The 21,949-nt window shown below is 54.9% G+C and overlaps 8 protein-coding genes across 8 annotated transcripts; 1 reads left to right on the forward strand and 7 right to left on the reverse strand.

Annotated features, from left to right (window-relative positions):
• Positions 1-336: 336 nt before the first annotated feature.
• J4E85_011243 (uncharacterized protein) lies at positions 337-2,090 on the forward strand (the record flags this gene model as incomplete). Its single annotated transcript, XM_051475446.1, has 2 exons — positions 337-852; positions 900-2,090. The coding sequence occupies 2 exons, from the start codon at positions 337-339 to the stop codon at positions 2,088-2,090; spliced, it is 1,707 nt and encodes a 568-aa protein (XP_051320734.1).
• A 3,558-nt stretch (positions 2,091-5,648) lies between these two features.
• J4E85_011244 (uncharacterized protein) lies at positions 5,649-6,026 on the reverse strand (the record flags this gene model as incomplete). The annotated part of the gene is made up of 1 exon (XM_051475447.1): positions 5,649-6,026. The coding sequence occupies one exon, from the start codon at positions 6,024-6,026 to the stop codon at positions 5,649-5,651; it is 378 nt and encodes a 125-aa protein (XP_051320735.1).
• A 2,419-nt stretch (positions 6,027-8,445) lies between these two features.
• Positions 8,446-10,197, reverse strand: J4E85_011245 (uncharacterized protein; the record flags this gene model as incomplete). The annotated part of the gene is made up of 1 exon (XM_051475448.1): positions 8,446-10,197. One exon carries the CDS (start codon positions 10,195-10,197, stop codon positions 8,446-8,448), a length of 1,752 nt encoding a protein of 583 aa, XP_051320736.1.
• A 682-nt stretch (positions 10,198-10,879) lies between these two features.
• J4E85_011246 (uncharacterized protein) lies at positions 10,880-12,010 on the reverse strand (the record flags this gene model as incomplete). Its single annotated transcript, XM_051475449.1, has 1 exon — positions 10,880-12,010. One exon carries the CDS (start codon positions 12,008-12,010, stop codon positions 10,880-10,882), a length of 1,131 nt encoding a protein of 376 aa, XP_051320737.1.
• Positions 12,011-12,408: 398 nt separating this feature from the next.
• On the reverse strand, positions 12,409-13,263 carry J4E85_011247 (uncharacterized protein; the record flags this gene model as incomplete). The annotated part of the gene is made up of 1 exon (XM_051475450.1): positions 12,409-13,263. The coding sequence occupies one exon, from the start codon at positions 13,261-13,263 to the stop codon at positions 12,409-12,411; it is 855 nt and encodes a 284-aa protein (XP_051320738.1).
• Positions 13,264-14,826: 1,563 nt separating this feature from the next.
• On the reverse strand, positions 14,827-16,839 carry J4E85_011248 (uncharacterized protein; the record flags this gene model as incomplete). The annotated part of the gene is made up of 2 exons (XM_051475451.1): positions 14,827-16,228; positions 16,274-16,839. 2 exons carry the CDS (start codon positions 16,837-16,839, stop codon positions 14,827-14,829), a joined length of 1,968 nt encoding a protein of 655 aa, XP_051320739.1.
• A 430-nt stretch (positions 16,840-17,269) lies between these two features.
• J4E85_011249 (uncharacterized protein) lies at positions 17,270-19,591 on the reverse strand (the record flags this gene model as incomplete). The annotated part of the gene is made up of 3 exons (XM_051475452.1): positions 17,270-17,498; positions 17,547-19,420; positions 19,469-19,591. The coding sequence occupies 3 exons, from the start codon at positions 19,589-19,591 to the stop codon at positions 17,270-17,272; spliced, it is 2,226 nt and encodes a 741-aa protein (XP_051320740.1).
• A 294-nt stretch (positions 19,592-19,885) lies between these two features.
• Positions 19,886-21,253, reverse strand: J4E85_011250 (uncharacterized protein; the record flags this gene model as incomplete). The annotated part of the gene is made up of 1 exon (XM_051475453.1): positions 19,886-21,253. One exon carries the CDS (start codon positions 21,251-21,253, stop codon positions 19,886-19,888), a length of 1,368 nt encoding a protein of 455 aa, XP_051320741.1.
• Between the last annotated feature and the right edge of the window lie 696 nt (positions 21,254-21,949).

The following is a 21,949-nucleotide window of genomic DNA, read 5'->3' on the forward strand; positions in this document are numbered from 1 at the left end:
ATCCGATCGGCTGTCAGATTAAGTACCGACGAATTACCGATGCCAGATAACAGCCGACATAACGCGTATCTCCGCGTTCGACTCGTACGCGACCGCATGTAGCAGGTACCAAGACCATCGCGCCCTTGATTACTAGGTGGATTGTGGGGTAGTGGAGTCCGGAGTGGAGACGAACGTCGATGCGAATGCAACGCAGGACAAGGTATACGACCGATCTCGGAAGTATAGCATACGTCGGATGTTGTTATATACAATCCAACGATGGCGCCGCTGGACGTAGCTTCAGCGTTGTGCGAACGGGCCGCGTCAATTCTACATTCCCACATCGACGCCATCATGGGCCACAATAGCATGGCTCAGCGACTACTTACCAGCTTCGCGCTGCTCACCACCAGCGTATCTAGCGTTTCTGCGGCATACAACACCTCATCTGCAGTCACGCTTCCTGGCTACGGTACCTTTGTCGGCACTACGGTCTCGCAGACCCTGACGAAGAAGCCTCTACCACGCGCTGTAGACGCCTGGCTCGGTATTGACTATGCTTCTCAGCCTATTGGAGAGGCACGATTCGCGCCTGTTAGTGCGCCTGAGCCTTTCCATGGGATCAAGAATGCGAGCAGTTATGGATACTCGTGTTTCCAGGATCCAGACGAACTCCCATACGAACTGGATGAGGCGTGTCTGAGCATGAACGTTTTCCGGCCGCAGGGCGTTGCGGAAGATGCGGAACTACCGGTGCTGATCTGGATTCATGGGGGTGGCTTCGTTGCTGGAAGCGCGAGGAGCTTTGACGGTGCTTCTTTCGTGGCTAATTCGAGGGAGCCGCTTGTTGTTGTCACTTTTAACTACAGGGTAAGCATAGGTATCGTCTTCGCACGAGTCAGGCTAATGTCATCCAGGTCAACTCTCTGGGTTTCCTCCCGTCTCCAGTCTTTGAGCGCGAAGGACTTCTCAACCTCGGACTCCGCGATCAGGAAACCTTGTTCAAGTTCGTTCAAAAGTACATTTCGGCTTTTGGAGGCGATGCTTCTCGCGTCACGATTGGAGGTCGCTCAGCTGGTGCGCACTCAGTCGGCATTCATCTCTTCCATAACTACAACAAAACCGAGGATGCACCAGCGCTCTTCTCGCAGGCTCTCCTCCAATCCGGCAGTGTGACTGCCCGAGCTTTCCCCAATGCATCTTATCCGTTGTACCAGGAGCAATTTGCGCAATACCTTAGCTACACAGGATGCAGCGCAGTAGCCAATAGCACCGATGCCGAAATCCTCAGCTGCCTTCGATCCGTCCCCATCGATGCGATCCAGAACGCCAGCGCTCTGCTGTGGCGCGCTTCAGAATACCCCATCACGTGGCCATTCCAACCCACGCGAGGCGGTCCTCTCCTCGAGCAAGCAGGCTCGACATCCGGAATCAACGAACAATTCTACCGTATCCCGACCATCACCACCAACGTTGTCGACGAAGCGAAGTACTACTCCCCAGGCGACATTTCCACCAACGAAGAATTCCTCGCCTTCATCAAGAACCTGATCCCGGGCCTGACCACCGACGATCTATCTGATCTCGAAGAGCTTTACCCTGACCCAGCGGACGACATCAACGGCCCTTACGCACACAGCCCCAACTCCACACAGTACAACCGCATCTCTGCCGCGCTTACCGACTACATGTACGTCTGCGCCGGCCAAGAAACCGCCATGCGTATGTCGTCTGCGTCAGTCCCCGTCTACAAAATGGTTTTCGCAGTGAACAACACATTTCCGACTTGGAAAGGCATACCCCACACGGCCGACACAAAGTATACATGGGCGGAACCCGCCGGTAGCGGTGGTGTGCAGTACCCAGAAGTAGGCAAGGAGTTGCTCAATGCGTACTTCTCCGACTTTGTTGCGCTCGGCGATCCGAACGCAGGGAATAGGACTGGTGTACCGGTTTGGCCAAAGTATGAGGATGAGGGTGAGGGTAGACCTGGGTTGCAGTTGAGGATGGAGGCTTTTGGCAATAGCAGGGTGGAGGGAGATGCGATCAGGAGGCGTCAATGCGAGTGGTGGAGGGATGAGAGTAGGGCTGCGAGGTTGGAGAAGTAGGTTGATAGAATGGAAGTTGGGTAGTTGACTAGATTCCGTGATGTCCGTACAGAAACGACTCACAAGCTGCGTTTCGCAACGTTACTCCCCTCACATCTCCAAACTCGGATTGAGAACTCACGACCACAATGGCCGTTGTACTGGGACATTTCGTCTTCGCATACCGTATCGCCGTTCGCGGGTTGACACGCGGGGACGCACCAACCTACACGCACGCGCCCCACATGCGCTAATCGATTGGCGCAATCCCAACCGATTACACCTGCGCGCGCGTTGAACGACATCCGCCTATCCTGCCCACGTGTGACCGTAGCCCGTCCGTGTCTTCCGCTTTGCACACCATTCTTGACGTAACTAAGCTTTTCTCACGCTGATGAAGCTCACGCAAGCTTTTTATCAAGCTTTGGCGACTGGGGTATAGGGTTAGGTTTCCGCTGCGTGCCGCGCACATGGGATAGATGGATGGCTAGTATGCGTCCGTTCCTGCAGCTTATGGCTAGGGTCGTGGATTGGGCTTGTCGTTGACGTAGGGGATGGTTGGTTAGCTCGAGTAGGCTGACGACGTTGGGTAGGTATAAAAGATGGATGGCTTTGGCTGTGGTTGAGGGGTGGTGTGTTGGTTTCTTGTCGTCCTTTTCGTTCCTACAAGAAGTCACAATCTTCCCGTCAATATGAGCGCGTTTCTGGTACTGGGTCTCGCTGCTACAGCTCTGGGTTATCCGGCTGTTAGCAAGCATCATCATACTTCTCTCGAAAATGCCACGGATTATCTCGTCTCTGTTGGGCCGCGACCGTACTACATCATCAGCAACATGACTGATAGCCCGTTGAAGCGGAAACTGCAGTCGTGTGAGAACACTCCGGTGTCGATATCTCCATTCACAATCGGCCACCGCGGCGGAGGAACACTCCAATTCCCAGAAGAGTCGATCCGGTCTCAAGATGCCGGTGCGCGGATGGGTGCTGGAATCTTGGAATGCGATGTAGCTTTCACAAGCGACAGGGGATTGGTGTGCAGACACGATCTATGCGACTTGCACCGGACAACAGATATCCTGCTCAGACCCGAATTGGCAGCAAAATGTACCACGCCGTTTACACCAGCGAATGCAACGAGTCCTGCGAATGCGTTATGTTGTACATCGGACATCACGATCGATGAATGTATGATCTCACCTCCACCTCAAGTACCACGATATCAAGTCAAACTAACGAAAACACAGTCAGTACCCTCTGCAGCAAACAAGACGGCTTCAACGCCTCCGCCACAACCCCCCTCACCTTCCAAGCCGGCACCCCCCTCTGGCGCACAGAACTCTACGACACATGCGCGCAGACCCTCACCCTAAACGCCTACATCGACCTCGTAGACTCCTACCCCGGCTACCGCAACTTCACCCCGGAGTTAAAAACACCACCCGCAGCTGTCCCCATGCCCTTTCTTGGAAACTACACACAGGCTCAATACGCGTCCGACATGATATCTGCGTTCCGCGAAAAGGGGATTCATGCGGATCGTGTGTGGCCGCAGAGTTTCTTGTTTGAGGATGTGGTGTATTGGATTGATAATGATGAGGAGTTTGGGGCGCAGGCTGTGTATTTGCAGGAGTTTGATACGCCGGATGATCTTGCGGCTGGGTTTGCGAATCTATCCACCGCACGGGCTGCAGGCGTGAATATCATCGCGCCCTCTCTTCCCATGTTACTTTCCGTCGGCGGCGCGGATAACGCCACTATCGTGGAAAGCGAGTACGCGAAAGCGATCAAAGCGAATGACATGGATATTATCGCTTGGACGTTTGAAAGGAGCGGGCCGTTGGCGGGTGTGAAGAGGGATGCGGAGTATTATTTCGCGAGTGTGGCGGATGTGGTGGATCATGATGGACAGTATTATGAGGTGCTGGATGTGCTGGTCAGGGAGGTGGGAGTCAAGGGGCTTTTTACGGATTGGGCGGGGACGGTGAGTTATTTTGCGAGTTGTTTTGGGTTGGAGGGGCCGGTGGGGGGGAGTTATCGGTGATTTTTAGGGACGGGAGGGGGTGTGTGGGAAGGGAACATGTTTCCAAAAAGCGAATTGGCATGTGCAAAGACACACGAAATCAGAACTGAAGACAGTGCAAAACTCCAGGAACCCAATATAATAGATCGAGAACTCCCTCGAAGGCCTCTTGTTTCCATGCCCGTCGCCAAACTGAGCACGTGCGACTAGTCGTCAATCCAGCAGGACAGTCCATACGATAGACTACTGCAAACTTACATTGCAACATATACGCAACAACTTAGAAACCTCTCTTTCAGTCTCTATTGCGCAAGCAATGCCATCAGCGTGCCTCCATCGCAACTGCCAAAACTACATCCAACCACATTTACCTACCCACGATCATCACCAACCCTCATCTCCCCACTCCATCATGCCAACCCACTTCCGACAGCCCCATTTCGACTCAATCACGAAAGCGACCGTACCCACCGTAAACCGGATATCACCGAATAGTTCGCGGTTCCGAGACGGTCAAAGAGAAAAACAGCCGAACATGTCGATCGCTATTACGGCAGCGACCGAAAGAAAGCAAGTTTTTCGAACGGACGCATGAGCTAGACATGCCTAAGAACAGTGCACGGAGGTCTAGAAGCGAGACTGTGGGGAGGTGTTCGGCTATGGGTGCCGAGCGGATAGGAGGATGGGAGATTGATGCTGTGGTCGGTTGGGGAGTAGGTGAGGTGAGGTGAAGGATAGGCGGTGAAGATACGGGAATTCTGGGATCACGATGTACTTTTTTCTGGGAAGCATACATTCACGTTGATCAAGAAAGAGTCAAATCGATGGAACAAGTAGTTCTTCGTTCTCAACTAAGCTATCCTATCCTATCATCTCCTCCACTCTCTCAATCAAAACACCAAGCTAAATCGCATTCTCTCAAAAAAGTAGGTATCGGGGTATCACCAAACTCCAGCTCCACCAGAGAAGTAGGCAGCCGCAAATCGTCGGATCGCGCTCCAGAAAGCAAGCGAAGACAGCCACACAGTACAGACGAAGGAGGTGCGCGGCAAGCCGCGGTCAACCAGGTACAAAGTATGGGACCTCCAAGTAGTACGTGTGTCATGTGATGAGATATCGCATTCGCATAGCAGCGTCCTAATCGCGCGCCTAAAAAGGGGGGTATAACAAAACAGAAGGTCGACCGAACGTAACAAAAGAAAATGTCGGCCGACCACAAACAACGGCAAGATTCCAAAGCTCCAGTATTACCCAGTAAGTTTGTTGTTGTTGATAATAATCCCACGAAGTTTCGTCAATCGTCGCAGACAAGAGAAAGATAGTGTGATTACAAAGGAGTGTGTGTGGGTAATGTGACGGGAGGATTCGGTGATCCTAGAACGTAGAACAAAGGTCCCGTGGACAAGTCCAGGCAAAGGTAAAAAGGGGGTATGATGCAAAGCGCAAACTGAGGCAGAACGGACAAGACGTAAACGGACATACATCCTCGTGATATGGGTGTTGTTTAGAAAACAAAGTTGACATGAGAAAAAGGGTTTAGGTTGAATCCTTTCTCACGTTCATAGAACGAGGTACCCGACACCAGCCGCGAGCGCAACAACAAGACCGTTGATCTGGAGCGAGGAAGCGGCGCCCTCGAATTGAGGGGGCATGGAAGCGGAGGCGCTGGCCATGGGGCCGGAGGCAGTGGGCATGGCCATGCTGGCGGTGGTGTTGCCGGCGGCGTACGAGGGGACGATGGTGGGGTGCGTGGCAGAGATGGTGCTGGTGCTGTTTGCGGCGGTGTAGCCGGCGGCGGGGGATGAGGACGCGGTGACGGTGTTGACGCGGTAGACGGTCGAGGTGATGTAGACGGTCGCGTCGTACTGGTCTTCCTGGGCGAAGGCGCAGACGAGGAGCGCGAAGAGCGCGGTGATGATTTGGGTGAAGGAGCGCATTTTGGTGGTTGTTGGTTTGGTGTTGGTGGTGAAGGAAGGTTGTTGTTGTGGTGGTTGGATATGCGACTGTGAATGCGCAGTGCTTCGATGTCGAATCAGAAGAGTGGTGAGTTGCAAGTGTTATGCAGGTGCTAATGAGCTTCGCTCCGGTGATTTGCTTTGTTTAGAATGCGAGAGAGCAGTGTGGATAGTCTTGGACCAAGTGATAGAGAGAGTGAGATATCAAGGATAGTACTTGTCAATGTAATGAGTGTGGGTAAGCTTAAAGCTTTAAAAGATCGTGGGCTCGAGAGAGTAAAAGAGGGTTTGTCTCGCAACGTTTGAGGAGGGTGAAGGGGAAACAACGGGCAAGGCAGGGAGCAAGGTGGGCCGCCCCCGGAGCCTTGTATCGTGTTCCTAGCATCCTTGCCGCCAGTGCAATTTCCCACTGCCAAAGCGCAATTTCGGTCCCCTGGGCGCGCTAACGCAGGTTCGGGCGTGCTAACGGGAGTACCTGAGCAAGGAAGCTGCCGATCTGGCGCTTGGCAATGGCGCCCACGGCAAATCTCTGCACTGCATCCCTGTCCGCGCAAGCCCTGTGGTTGGCCTGAGGTGCGCGCTGCACGCTGAACTACCGAGGTACCCACTTCACGGCCAACGTGCTGCACGCTTGCTGCATCCTCGTGACGGGCGGGTGGTGACCTCACTTCTCACTCCAATCGCTAGGGGCAACCTTGAGGAAACTCGCTGAGATGCTGTCATCGCCCATCTCATCTGCGAACTCAAGGTTCACGCCCCATGATCCTCACCATGCTCAAGGTGCAACCAAGTTTCAACGGCCATCACCCCAGGCAACTTCTCTCACCCCATGCGTTCCACATTCCACTCCAGCCTGAGTCGGACTGTCCACAGTGTCGCGCCTCGCCCGCACGGACGCTGAAACAATGCGCAGCGAATCGTGCCGTCTGTCGGCCTCCAAGGCGGAAACGCGACTGGAGGCAGCTAGGCCAGCACGATTGCTGGACGCTCGGGGCGGAAACGTGACTTGACTGGAGCCAGCACTACAAATTTCGTCGTGCTATTACACCGCACCTTTCTCAGCTCGCGCACTCGTGGCACGCTACCCGTTGCGACATGTGTTCTGGGTAACACGGTAAGCCAACCAGCGCCCGCCTCGTCTCAGACCCATCCCATCTATACCCATCTATAGCCCTCGGGGTGAGGTTAACAACGTGGTCGGCGGCAAGACGAGGCTATTGTTGCCTGGACACCTTGGCGCGCTGTGCTGGACGCGGAAGACACGGTAACAGCCAAGCGATAAGAAGAATTGCTATGATGGTGGTGTGGAACTGTGTAGAGAATTTCTTGCAAAGAGTTTGCTTGCGTAGTACTGCTCAACATATGCACGCAATGCATCTTGTGACTCAAAGTGAATCTTCACAGTAGCATGTGAAGCGTCCAGATGCGCTCGCCAACACATCACCATCAATGCAAACTCGCAATCATCGTGAGGAAAATCAAAAACCCACTGACAGTGACACACAGGAACAAGTAACGATCTTCCGCTGCAAGAATTGAAATTACAATTACACAAGCGAGCATGTGCGCATGATTGGCTCCCTACCTAGCCCGCACACTACCCCTACCATTACTAGTACACAATATGGGCTTCTTTCTTGTCTCATTTCCGCCTTTCGCATCGTGACCCATTCATCGCATTGAAGCCAGTGCAAATCCAGCTCCTAACTTCCGCTCTTTCTCAAATGAAGCCAATTCAGGCCAAGCAAGTCGCGCGCCTGTGCAATCGACCTTGGAGAGGCTCGCATGCTTGCAATTCGGTCGCGGACGGGCACATTGAAATCGAGGGTGCGCGCGCGCACGCAAATTTGACAATAAATCATCTTCCATCGCACTCGCTTTCGTTTCCTCGATCGCGAACCAATGCTCGTGTGTTGTCTGTCGTGTCATGCCAACGCCTCCGCCAGTCGCAAGGTTTAGGACGGGGAACCACGACTCTGTGCCACGCGCAAAAAAGTTAGTTTGAGCGCAAAATGCAAATGCAGCAACAGCAACGACCACCACCACCACGACTTGATGCATGTCTCTTCGGCTTCATTGCCGGCGCGACAATATTCGCAAATGCCCTCTTCCCCAACACCATGCTGTTTCCAGCCAGACTAGACAAAGCCCCCTTGCGCCATAGCAACCCGTGCGTGCAAGTCCACGATGGGAGAACAAAGACGCTCATTCCCTCATCCCCCAGCGCAGAGTACGGCAAAATGCAGAGAAAGGGAAGCAAGCGAACGCACGAACCTGGACAGTAAAACAGTCTCGGCAATTCCTCACACAATAGTCGCAAAAGACGCAAACAGAGGCGCCGCGCTGCGAGTCGTGAATGTTTGATCAGCGCCGTCGCCAAACAAACCACACTATTGTCTCTTCAGTCGGCTTCGACTACTTCGGCACTCTCCCATAAACGGCGACAGATCTCCTCGGCTTCGTTTCGGCTGCGCGCCTGGTCACTCTCGAAACTCTGTTGAAAGTCGTTCTCGTCGCGACTAGTCTTGCCGCGACCTGCATCATGGTCGAAACTGACTCGTGATCTCCGCGAGCCCGTCCCATCTGTTTCGACGCCGCTTTCGTTGAAACTTGTGCTCAGGCTGCTGGCTCCTGTCGTGAAGCCGTTTGCGCCGTGCGACTTGGGTACGCGGATTTTGCGTGACATGCCAGGGGTTTGGTAGATTCTTGCGAGCGCGTCTGCAATTGGGTTGCGGTATCTTCGCACGACATTGTACTCAACCGCGACGTGGTTGAACTGCTGCTGCAGGCGTGGATCTAGACGCCCCTCCCCATTGCCATTGTAGTGGATGCTGGACTGAAGGTATGTGGGACCGCCCGTGCGGGGTAGCGTTACGGGAACGAGCTTCTGCGGTTCAATGTTGGACGACGCACGTTGAAGCATGAGCTTCTGCTGTGTCCGCGATGGGGGTAGGTTGGTTGGCGTGGTCGTGCCAGAGCGCTGAGGCGTCTTGGAGGGTGTGTCCGCGCCGCCCTTGAAGTTTGGCATGGACTTGTTGCGCTTGATCTTGTCCACCTCCCCTTCATCGGTGTCGTCTTTGAGCTGATGCGCAGCCATGTACTCGCCATCGTGAGGTGTCCCAGCAGAACCATCTCCGTCCATGAAGCGCGACACCAGGTTGTGCCCCGGTGTGTCGACCAAGGTAGATCCAACAGACCCAGCTGTGTGACTGAGCAGATTATGACGATCGGAGGAGGATACGACGGTCGCAGCGACTGACGATGTCTGAGGAGCAACATGGTGTGAGGCGCTGCGCTGTAGTAGTCGCGATGTGATCATATCAGCATCTGGAGGCCGAGAATGTTGATAGGAGCTCCCGCCGTTGACCTGCGTGTTTGTGCGCGTGCGGTCGGTGAGCGTCTGAGTCGCCTGGCTGGGCGCTTCTCGAACTATACCAGCCGACTGTTGCGGCTCTCCTCTATTCTTCTCCATGTTGATCTCCGCCGCTCTGTGTTGTGCCTCAAGTATGACCGAGTTGGAGCGCGTGTTGGATCGGGTAGTAGTGGGCGACTGTGACGCACTCTCTTCGGTCCACCCGCCCTCGTCTCCTTCCTCGTCGTCATTGGGCATGTCAAAGTGGACCGCGGCGTGTGGCTCCGGAGAACTTTGCCGAGATCGAGAGGGAGTCGCGAGCGCACGCTTGGAAGTAGCGTTCTCGTTCTTGGACCCCTTCAGCGCGTGTTTCGCATGCCCTTGCCGCGGCGGAAGATGGCCGCTCGAGTGGTTTTTGCGCAGGTTTGCTTGTTGGGTGTTTGCTCTCACAACGGCGCCAGAAGACGCATGGCGCTTCATTCCGGGACGCGCGTGTGGACTGCTGGGCGCCGAAATGGAATTGCCCGACTGCGAGCGGCGGTGGTGTCGCCCGGTGTTTTCTGCGCCCTGGAGCGCCTGCTGGGCCTGCTTCTCGGCTTTGCTCAGCTTGTTGAGGTTCTTGCCGAAGGACGTATTCCTCTGCACGCGCTGGCCGACGACATGATGGCGCTGGCTCTTGTGATGGGCTGAGCGCTGGGCGCCCTCGGACGGCGACTGCGAGATGTGCGACTGCGACGACGACTGTCTGGTCATGGCGGCTGGCCTCTGGGGCCGCGAATTAGAATCGTCTGCCGAGGCCATGCTTACGTTCGCCTACGCGGGCGCGCGGCGTGTCGAGGGAGGTGAGGTCGGGGAGCCGTTTGGCTGTGGGAGCTGCACGTAATGATGCAAGTCTGCGGATCGTAGGAGTCGAGTGGAGCAGCCAGCTGGGTTTCGTTGTGCTGGCAGCCGAGCGGATCAACGGGCGGCCATGGAGATTCAATTGTGTGCGTTGGAGCGTTAGACGTGGTACAGCGTGCCACGTTGGGCCCAATGATGTTGATGGAGATGGTGGAGTCCATGCCCGGCCATCAAATGAGTAGGCGGTGAAAACGCCCCAACCGCTTTAGGTTCACCGCGGCCCGTCCCCACGTCATATGACCGTGCTCTCACCTCTTCACTACCGCGCATTCCAACATCACTTCACGACACATCATGTGCTGTATCTGCATTATCTATTATAAACTAAGACCCTACGTTATATCTGATGCAGTTGTGCTAAATACCGCGCGCCTGCGGATTCCTCAGTGTACCGACTGAAAGCGTGAACCTCCCTGTTATGGCTATGAAGATGCCAGCTCTCCAAGGTAAACAGTCGTATAACCATGCACGTATATGGTATATGTATTCCGGTCATTCTTCGTCATTCATCATCTTGGTCTCGTGTCCCACTCTGTACAAATCGTTTGCTGCTGCCTTCACCTCGCGTCTGCCTTGTCGCTTCTCATGTTGCAAGTCCTTGGGCGAATCTCTTCAGCTTGCACCTCATTCCCCGTTGTAATGCCGCTCGCTGCTGACTGATCTGTCGTTGTGTAGGGTTCATGCCATCGATGCAGCCGAAAGAAGAAGTGCTGAGCAGAGACTCAGGGCGGGACCGGTAAGAAGGTGGTGGAGGTCCCGAGAAGTATGTCGGAGCGTCGGAAAGGTCGCCCATAGAGTCTTCGCGGATGAGACCGGCCGCTACTGTCGATGGCCGGGTACTGTCTGCGCTTCGTGCCGTACGCATAAATATGGCATTGAGACGGCGCTCAAAGACGCTCTCTGTATCGCCATGTCGTGCACTCGCTGGGGTGCCCATCCGGGAGGGTAGCTGAGACTGTTGGTCGATTGACAGAAGTGCACTGGCGCGCGTCGAAGGATGTCGTGTCGATGGCCTTGTGACGGGACGACGAAGCGATCCAGATCGGGACATGAGCATGGTACCAGGGGCTTCCGCAACGTCCTCGTAGGAGATGGCCAAGAGTGGCATCGATGCTGACTGTCTGTTGATCTGCTTTCGGCAGGCCTGGCGCTGAGACTTGGTTCGTAAAAGTGAAGGCATCTGAACCTGCATTTTTTTGGCGCAGCGAAGGAACGACTTTCCGTGTTGACTGGTGGCTGTCGATGGTCTGACGACTTCGGGTGCTCCAATCACGGGAATAGCATGCTGAGCCACGGCTGAGTCTTTGGCACCTACATTTGTCGCTGCTCTCCAATACGAAAGGCCTCCCATGAGCGGGGGTGAAGGCGTATTCATGCTAGCATCGAGCCATGCATTGACGTCCCGTATCACGCCAGAATCAGGCCTCGCTGGACGAAGAGGAGGTAGAACCGGCGGCCGAGGCGACACCCGCTCTACAACGATCGGGAGCGGGGGTACTGCTGGTGCATCCTGCAGGCTCGGTGTCGCTCCTGTTGAAGGTGCCGTACGCGGCCGCCTGATTGATGGTTTCCGCCGTATCTCAACTGGTCCCTCATCGTTCTTCAACGTCTGTCGCGATGCCACTTTGCGAAGATGCCGTTGCAGCCACTTCTTCGCCGTTCCATGCTTGCTAATGGTTGTAGTAGTCGTCTGTTCTGTAGTGGTAGCCGTCATGCTGTGTGAATTCGAAGGAACTGTTTGCGAGAATGTCGTACGCTGAGTGATGCACGGCGGTAACAGTAATGTAGAAGAGGTGAAGGCGGGAATGCGGAAGTGACTTCATGTGGGTTGGAATGGTTGTCGTCGTTGATGGCAGGCGCAGATGAGCTGCCATCGTAAGTTTCGGACGTCATGGGCTGAAAGAGGAAAATGCTGTCATGGAGTTGTTGAAGGGGCAGTCACCCCCAAGGTTGAGGAAGGCACGTTTTGGTGACCTTCACTTATCGGCACAGTACCTTCCTTATCAGCATTGCAAGAGCTCAGACATTCGCGAGACTTGATTATCTTGTATACATAGGTGTGATGAGATTGCTTCATCCAGCTTCACTGGAAACAACCTATAAAATACCGAGCTACCCACGCTGGATGTCCTGCATCGCATCACCCAGGTTTGGACCGGACCATGGCGCGTCCAGCAGGCCTCTGTTATGCTCATTAATTTCCTGCCGTATCTTCTCTTTCTCCTCTTCAGTCTTATTCGAATCGTAGAGATTGCCATCGTCACCCTCCGATGAAGTTGACATTGAACCCGCGCTTACCTTGCGAAACGTCCTCTCTGTAGGGTTGGTCGAACATGCTTCCCTTCGCGCGGGTCTGGCAGATGGAGCGGCAGATGGGGTGACAGATGTTGGCGGCTGGTTCACCGGCGGTGGACGTGCGGTCGCTGCTCGTGATGAGGGAAGTGGAGGGAAAGAAGAGAGAAAGTCTCTTTCTTCTTCGGGTGAGCGTGAACGACGGTATATCGGGGTAGGATGTTCTATGCTTTCCCGGCGAGGATGCTTCTGTATAGGACGGAGAAGGTGGTATGCTCGTCTTGCAGCGTGTCTGTAAAGACCTCGTTCAATTTCTCTTTGCCGACTCTTCGCCAGTCTGTCAGCTTTCGGCTCCGTGGGTATTGATTGCTGGCTCTCCTTGACCCAATCGTGCTTGGTATGTGCGTCTTGTTCGGGAACGAGCTTGGTGTCTGCTTGCCGACTCCTTGCCAGTCTGTCAGCTTTGGGTTCCGTAGGTATCAGGTGCTGATTCTCTTTGATCCGGTCGTTTCCGGGTTGTGTATCTTGTTGTGGGACGGCTGATGCCTCCTCCGTCTTCTGCCGGTCGGCTTTGGGCCCCTTGGGTACACGGTTCTCTTTGAACCAGTCCTTCTCGATCTGTGCATCTTGTTCTGGAACGGACGAGAAATTTTGTCTCCTAGTACCACCTCCCATGCCTCTGGTCGGAAGGCCATAGCCAAATCCTCTACCCCTTCCACCTTGGAAATTATTGAACGCTCCGCCATTCAATGTGTTATTGAAGTTTCCTCTACCTATTTCACGGTAACCGAAGTCAGTGGAACTTCTTGCTCCCCGGCCATTACTGTTTCCTCGGCTTCCACCTCGTCCGCGCGGTAATCCAGACATGCCGTCAAATTGCTCGAATGCTGTATTCCTTCAAGTTGAGTTTGATCAGCAGGAGGGTGTGTGGCTTCTGATATAACCATGAATGGCAACTTCCACTCAACAGTTTGTATCACCAGCCCATCATTCCGGTGCCTTCGTCACAGGTCCATGGCTCACATCACATGCAACACCCAGCCCCTTCTCCACGCACCCAGCAAATACCTGCCCGACCTCACCTATCTATTTAGCTACCTTCCCACCACCGAAACTCCCCTCCCTTATCCCCCTTCCGTCCACCATACGCCCCACCCTTCGATGCCCCCCATCGCACTTTTTCGCAAACGCATCCTCTACGCCCGATCAACCCTCCGCCTCACCCTCTGCGCAGACGGAAAACGACGCTGCCGTCGAAGACGACTCCGCTACATCACTAATTCTCTCTATTTTCTCGATGCAACAACGAAGACTCCGCCGACTGCGTATCAGGTAGTTAGACTACCTGCGGTTCTGAGACGAGGGTGACAACGGTGGCGGACCATCTTCGTACTCATCATAATCTCTTCCTTCCTCCATGTTGCGACTTTGCTGTCGACGGATTAGTTCAAACTGCTTGCGTCGGCGATACCATGCGGTGCACCCAGACTCTCTCATTCCGTTCTGCAAGACATTAGCAGCACACACGCAAGACCTTCATAGTCCCAAGCCAAGAATAGACGCATTCAAAGATTTTAGTATATTCGATTCTTCCACCCACTCCACCCCCCATCCTATCCAATCCAATCCACCCCATATTTCTCTAATATCTAACAAGTGAAAAGTTTGGTATGTTGGGTATATACAACTTAAAACAGTACAAAAGACCTCCCATGTAAGTACGGTGCAACCAACGACATTTGCCCGCCAGTGCCAACGAAGGCATATTTGTGTAGACATCTACATAGGAAAAACAAAAAACGATGCTGATAACAATCTCGATAGCTGAGTACAAAAAAGAAGAAAGAGGAGAAGAGGCTTATTAGTACGTATATATATATGTGATGATGTAAGAGAGATGTTGCGGTAAGCAAAAATACCGTTCTGTTGTAGATATAAAGGAAATTGAACTTTGAACTGGGGGTATCAAGCTGTCAAGGCTGGGTATAATGGGTATAGCGAAAAGCCGAGCTGAGTAGTAGTAGTAGTTAGAAAGATAAGAAAGACAAACGAAATTTCTGCGGTGATAGGAGATGTGTGGAAAATGGAGATAAAGGAGAAATATCGCTGTAGAGTGTGGACTGTTCCGTGTATCGCGTTCCGTGTATCACGTTACGCCTTTGCCCGAAGAGTCCGACGCCGGTTTGGTGACAATTTTCGCTGTTCTATGAACAGCATCAAAAAGTTTCGAGAGTTCAATCAACCCATCGAGACGCTGGGGTCGTTGGAGCCGACAAAGCCCGTTGACATGCCCATGTCCATGCGCAGGAATTGGTCTTGGTGGCTGTCGAGACCGTCCATGCCGCTTGACATGCCCATGGAGTTGCCCATGCCGCTCATGTTATTTTGGTTCATGGCGTGGGGGTCCATCATGGCTAGCGATTCTCGGCGACTGCTGTCAGCTGAGCCGACGTGCTGCACATGGGGCGAGAGCTGGTGCTGCTGGTGGGGCCGGAAGTCTTGGTTGCGTGACTGGTTCATGTGCTGACGTGCGGCTGCCCATGCTTGGGCTTGAGCCTGCGCTTGGGCAATCTGGGCCTGCGTGATGTGCTGGGTGGGTTGCATGTGTGGCTGAAACTGTTGTTGCGAAGGATGCGGCGGGGTGGGTTGGAGGGGTGCTCCGTGGTGATGTTGGGGCTGGGGGTGATGCAAGGCCTGTTGCTGGGCCTGATGCTGCATCTGATGCATCGAGTCATCCTCCTCAATGGTTTGGGGCGTCAGGTCAATGTCGTCATCGTCATCGTCGCCTTCCGCATCAACCTGATCGCAGTCTCCATCACCACATACCGTGGGCGGTGCGCTAAAGGGCATGTTGGACTCAACCTTGATTGGGCTGCCTTGCCTGGGCTGGTTCACAGTAGCGAATTGTGGTGGGATGCTAGCCATGGAGCAGCTTCTGGTACTGGTACCACCGGGCAATGGCTTTTGCGCGCCCATGCCGGAGACCGAGGCCCTGTTCTCGCGTATAGCGGTCCGCCACTTGTCGATGAGGCGGTCGTAGTCCCAGTTGCGGTAGTCCATACCGTGCTTAGCAAGCTCCCTAGCCGTGTCGGTTCCAAGATTGATGCTGATGGGCGACACATCGGGGGCGCCTGAGGTCCAGCGGTTGGCTTTCAGGTATTCAATCTCCCTACGTGCATTCCCCAGCTGCACCTCGGCTTCCCGTCGCCTGTCGTCGGCGCGGGCATAGCAGCGCAGTATCTCGACCTGCCAGCACTCCTGCCTCGTCTTATCTGACTGCTGTGTCCAGTGGTGGAAGGCGTCTGCAATGTGGCCAAAGAGGCGTTGTGGGTCGTGGTCGAAGAGCGGTGGGGTGGGCAGGGGCGAGGTGTTGGTGGAAGGAGCGGAGGAGTGCGAGCCCGAGGGATAGACCTGGTTGATCTGGCGCTGGCGCTGGTAGGCAAGCAGACGCTCGCGGACCTGCTTATTCAGCGCTTCGAACTGCTTCTGTCCCGGCGGGGTGATGGACCATGACTCGGACGTGGGAAAGGGCGTGGGGGAGAAGAGGGTAGAGGGCGCGGGGAGGATCTGGAGGCACAGCGAGGGGAAGCTCTGGGTGTAGGGGTCGAATTCGAAGAGGCCGGAGCCGGATGCTTTTGCGCTGTGTTTGTTAGCAGGATATATGGTGAGTGAATTGGTGACATACTTGGCTACTTGCACGCTCTTCAGCAGCTCCCGCAGCGCCATCTCGGTGGCACTCGCAATCTCATTCTCCTCGTTCGACTTCTGCCTCTGGTCCAGCTCGGCCTTTCGCGACTGCCGCGATACGTCCCGGCGCGGGTCTGGTGTTTTGGTGTTGAGTCGTGAGGGCCGGTGGCCGCTTCCCCAGCTGACATCCTTGAACTGCCCCCTCGTCTTGCCCACCTCGAGCGGCTCATCGTCGTCTTCCGGGCTCTGCACAAGGACCGAATCCTCGCTCGCTATGCGCTTCTTGTTCGCGGGCGTGCTCGTGCCGCTGTCGTCTCTCCGCGGTGTTGACACGCTGCCCTTGGCCTGCCGCCGCGTGATGCCGCCTCGCAGCTTCCGTATCTCGTCGACATTGTGCACGCCATCGGGCGCCTTTGGATTCTTCGGGCGGATGTACAGGTCCAGATGGCGTCCCAGGCTGGACGAGGTGAAGGCCTGGCCGCAAAAGGGACAGTTCTTGTCCTTGGCCGCCTTGAGCTGTGGTTCGGCGGTGGAGCGAGGCGTGGACGATTCGGTTTCGCCCATGATGGCTTGCAGATATTATTACTCAGGGTTCCCAAGCTCGAGCTTATCTCGATACGCAGAGTCGTTCATGCGTGCCTTGGGTAGAAGGATTATAGCTGCAGCTATGACATTACTATTACGGTCGGAAGGGGTAGTATACAAGGAAAGATGGGCATAGTGCACGCCAATGGCTAATGAGAGGAGACCAATTGGACGCTGCAGGCAAAAGGAGCGACGCGTTCGTTGGAGCAATATTATCTCGCTGCGGCTTGGCGCGAAAAGCTGCCCCTAATGCCTCTGCCGGGCACTATGATGCGCGCGCAGGAGGCGCGCAGTCAGCCGTGCGTGCAGCGGGAAGCCAGCCCGCCCGAACCAAAGGGCCCGACCTGTCTGACAGGACTCTACGGACTCTGGACGCGACGCACAAATTGCACTCGCGTCTATTTTGGCTCTACTTACTTTCCGCCCTGGCCAGCCTCGCCGCAGTCCGCGCCGCAATGTCCTCATACTCGTCCATGCCGCCGTCAAGCTTCCTGAGCTGCCCTCTAGTCAGCCGAAAAACGCTCCCCGGAGCTAACCCTGGCGCTTCATCCTCCGACTCGCTGCTGTCGTCAGCCTCGCCCTCGGACGCGTGAACCCCTGGCGCTAGCTTGTACGCCGACTCCCTCTGCACCACCGTTCTGCGGGGTGTTAGTAAGAACTCTATTTATTGATTTCACTATGCTCACCTCATGAAGAACCGGTCGTGTGTCACCACCAGCAGCGCTCCATCGTACTCGCGCAGCGCCATCACGAGACCCAAAATAGTATCAGCGTCGAGGTGCGTCGTCACCTCGTCGAGAATGAGCAGTTGCGGCGGCGGCCATAGCAACTTGGCAAGTGCGACCCTGACCTTCTGCCCTCCCGACAGGAGCACGAGCGGAACATCCGACACCGTCTGGCCATGGAGTCCCAGTCCACCCAGCACTGTCCGCGCATCCTTCTCCTGTGCGCCCTCGCCAATACTTTCCATCACGTGCCGGAGCGCCGTCGTCTGAGGGTTGGCAGCCGCGGTCGCAGTGAGCTCTTCGACCGACTGCTGCGAGAAGCGGCCAATCTTCACCCTTGCATGGCGCGCGACACTGCCAGATGTGGGCTTGAGACCGCCCTCGCTATCACCGCCCATTATTATGGAGACCAGCGTCGTCTTCCCTGAACCGTTCAGGCCTGCTAAACCTACCCGGTCCCTCGGATGTATGGTCAGACTGACGTCGGTCAAGATGGGCAATTTCTTTCGTCCAGGGTATGCAAATGACACCTTCTCTATACTTACCAGTGCCCCGGGAAACTTCAACTCGGGCGGCTGATGTGGGAAGGAGAGGTGCACTGGGGGATCGAAATCAGGTATCTCAATCTCCGCCCGTTGCGTCGTGTGATAGCCTGCGAGGTCGCGGTTCAGCTTGAAGCGACCACCTTTGGCACTGACCTGCAGCCCCATTCTATCATCAAGTTTTTTCTTCCGAGACGCAGCCTGTTTCAATTTCTTGTCGTCGCCCTTGTCCTTGGCGGCCTTGATGTTGCCTGCGATGGTCTTCTCAATGTGCTTCTTCTGCTTGTCCTGGGCATCCTTCATCTTAGTCATGTACCTGACCTTCTTCCATCTTTCGCGCTCGTACAGACTGAGGTTACCGCGGAAAGTCTCGAGAACCTGGTTGCGGAGGACAATGAGCTCTTCGGCTACCGCGTCTCCAAAGTCGCGATCATGGGTCGTTATGAGGACAGTCGTGCCTTTGAGATTGCGGATATAGTCTTGTAGCCAGATAATTGACGGCAAGTCTAGGAAGTTGGTGGGCTCGTCCAGAAGTAGTACGTCCGCATACTGTGTGAGAGCACAAGCTAGATCGCAGCGCGTCTTCCATCCTCCTGAGAGTTCCGACACGGGCCTGTCAATGCGATCCACCTTGAAGCCAAGGCCTAGCAAAACCACGCGCGCTTTTGCTTCTGCCTCAGCTGCATCCATGAGCTCGAGGGAGGCTTGCACGCCAGCAAGCAAATCCGCAGCTGCTTGTGTCTCTTCGCTGAGCTTCGTGGCATCGATCTCGGTCTCTTGCAGCCGCTTCTCAGATTCTTCGAAGCGCTCTTCAAGCTTAATCAGCTCCTTCCTGGCTGCTTTGCCCCGAGCACCACTCCTCCTCTCAGCAATCCGATGACCCTCTCTCAATTGCAAACCTAATCTTTCATGCCCAATACGCCTGTACGCCTGAACCGGTGCCATGGAATCAACAGAGTTCTCGACCGCCTCACTAAGCAATTTCGCTTCTCGCACGTAGCGCTCTCGAACCCGATCACTCCGGACAACATGCTGCAAGACAGTCTCACTCTCCAGGCTCAATGCAGTCATCTCATCTCCCAAGTCGTCCTCTCTCGTCTGACCTAGAAGGAGAATGCGCGTACTCCACGGTATCCCCGGAACCAGACCATCGGCAATGGCTTTGAGGAGTGTCGACTTTCCTGTTCCGTTCCGACCTACCATTACATAGTGGCGTGCTTCTACCAGGTGAAGCGTCGTACGTGATAGTAGTTCTCGGTTGGCGACTGTGATGGACAGGTCTTTGACGAGTATCTACATGATTCAATATGGTGTATGAGGGAGAAATGAGGACACGCCTACCTCTTTCGACGCGGGTGCATCGACAGAATCGACTGCGTACCGCGACTGCTGCGCCGTGACTGTTATGTGTCCACCGCCGTGATGCTCTTCCGCGGCTGGTGCTTCTTTCGCTTTGCGTACCATCGTGGGTGTGATTGAGGATTGGTGAGCAAAATCTTCACCGCGATGGAGTCTTCAACAATACTTGTTCTGAGCATCAGCAACCTTCCAGCTCATATATGTAAGAAGATGCAGTCAAACTGGGCTAGCGCATAGGCGCGGCAAGGAATGCTAAGATGGATGGCGCTCGGCTCAGGATGAGTCGACGCCGTGGCTTCTGATTGGCTAGATGGGTGATGACTAATTGTGGAGGGAAGGCGCAATGAGACGACCAGCGACATCATCTCAACGCTTGCTTACGGCTACCGACAATTTCTCCTATTGATCTCCAAACTCTTCCTTCAGCTCCAAAAATTCTGTTATATAACCCACCAGCTCCTTCAACTCCTCATCATTATCGTCCTCGTATGTCGCGTCTTCCGGCCACCTCCCTCCGGCTCGCAAGATGGCGCTTCTCGACTCTCCGGTCTCACGTACTCGCTCGTCCCAGTATGGTTGCTCAAGTTTCTCTTTCAAAAACGCGTAACGTTCTTTTCGGGCCTGCTTCTCGGGAGTGGCGATGGTGTTCGAATTCCGTGATCCTCGTCGCGCCTTTTTCCTCTTCTTCTTCGACGTGGCGTTGACTTGATTTGTATACGCCGCCCATAATATACGACGTTGCTCCGAAGGATGAACCTCTTCCCAACCTGGGACGCCTTCAGGGAACTCGTATCCCATGGAAAGTGCTTGGCGCTGTAGGTCCGCGATATGTTCGAGGTACTGCCGGTCTGCTTCTCGTTGCTGGATCGCTTTGAGTCGTTTTGTTCTGGCGGCTAGTCGCTTCGAGGCCAGCGGCGTCTTCTTGTCACCGCCCGCGCCACTGTTAGGAGAAGGAGGAATGTCAGTGTAACCCATACTAGCCAACCAGCCATCCAACAGCTCGATGTCTCTTTCTAACCGCGTCACCTCCGCATCCTCAAGTAGTTCGTAGCCAGGGACGTTTAATGGGAAGGGTACCTCCCTCTCCTCAGCATCTTTTCTGTACCCCGCGAGTTCCAACATCCACGCCCTCTTCACTTCGACATTTCTATCCAGACTCAACGCCTCCCTCGTCGCATTCTCGTCTTGCACGTCCGAGAAGTACGGCGCGTTATGTTCCGGTATCTGCACCCCATTCTGCCTAGCCATCTCCCGCCGTTCCTGCTCCCTCACCTCCCTCAAACTATCATTCTTCCACGCCTGCTCCCTCGCTCGCAGCAGTCGACGCCGTTCGTCCGACGTTATTGCCACGTGGGCACCAGAGGGAGTTATGGTACCGGGTGGCCCGGCGCCACCTGTACATAGATAGCTTTCATCGGGGTCTTCGTTTGATGTGTAGGTAAGGAGTGTAGCTTGCTGTCCGTCGACCGGCGAGGTGTAGATGTCGGGAAACTTGTCATACGATACTATGCCTCGAGCGTGTGATTTGGGTGCCGGATCTGGTGGGTAGGGGGTTAGACATGTGGTGCAGAATGGGGATGTTGATGGGCTGTCGAAGTGGCAGAGGGGACAGCGGGTTGTGGGTGGCGTGGGTTTGCTCGATGGTTTTGACGCCTTCGCGTTCCGTGCATCCCGCTTTCGAGACCGCAACGCCCTCAGCTCTTCATCAGAGAAAGGTGTGAAAATCGTTCCGTGTCTCCGCTCTTCTTTCGTCAATCCCTTGCGCATCGCCCCGTCTACCTTCTGAGCTGACGTTCGCGTGACAGAATCCACCCTTTCCTCCTCTTCTCGTGTAGCGCTGTGTATCACACTTTCTAAGCTCGAACACTCCTCTGGTACATCCACCATCTCAACCACCCCCCTCACCACCCCCGCCCTATGCACATCCCTCACATATCCCGGAATACCCCTACAAATCCCTCTACACACCCTAGAAACATGTTTACATACACAAACGCCCATAGCGGTGCTTGTCTTCCCCAGGTGCGTAATGTGAGCGAGGGTACATCGTGCGGTTGCGGGTATGATGCCGAAGCGGGCGGTTGGCGAGGTGGGGTGGAAGGAGTTGGGTATGTGGCGTTTTTGTCGTTTGGGTGGGGGTTGGGTGGGTTGGGTGGGTTCGGAGTGATGTGGTGGTGCGTATGGTGCGTGTGGTTGAGGGGGTTGTGAGGGGTGGTGGTGGTGGGATGGGGTGATGGAGCGGTCGCCATGGTCGTCCAAAGAGGTTCTAGGTCTCTTCCGTGGTGTTTTCTGGTGAGCAGGAGGAGGTTCGTAGCTTTTGAGAGACGCTGTTTCAACTTCCGTCGTGACGAGATTTTGTGGTTTCCTCTGGTACAACCCAACACCGTGGTCTCTGCCAAACGCAGCGTCAACTTCCGCTATCGTCACGTTTCGTGCGCGACTCGCATCAGATATCTTTGGAGG

This window comes from Alternaria conjuncta, assembly GCF_024043145.1.
Source record: "Alternaria conjuncta strain BMP 0040 chromosome Unknown scaffold_32, whole genome shotgun sequence".
In the NCBI taxonomy this organism is placed as follows: Eukaryota; Fungi; Ascomycota; class Dothideomycetes; order Pleosporales; family Pleosporaceae; genus Alternaria; species Alternaria conjuncta.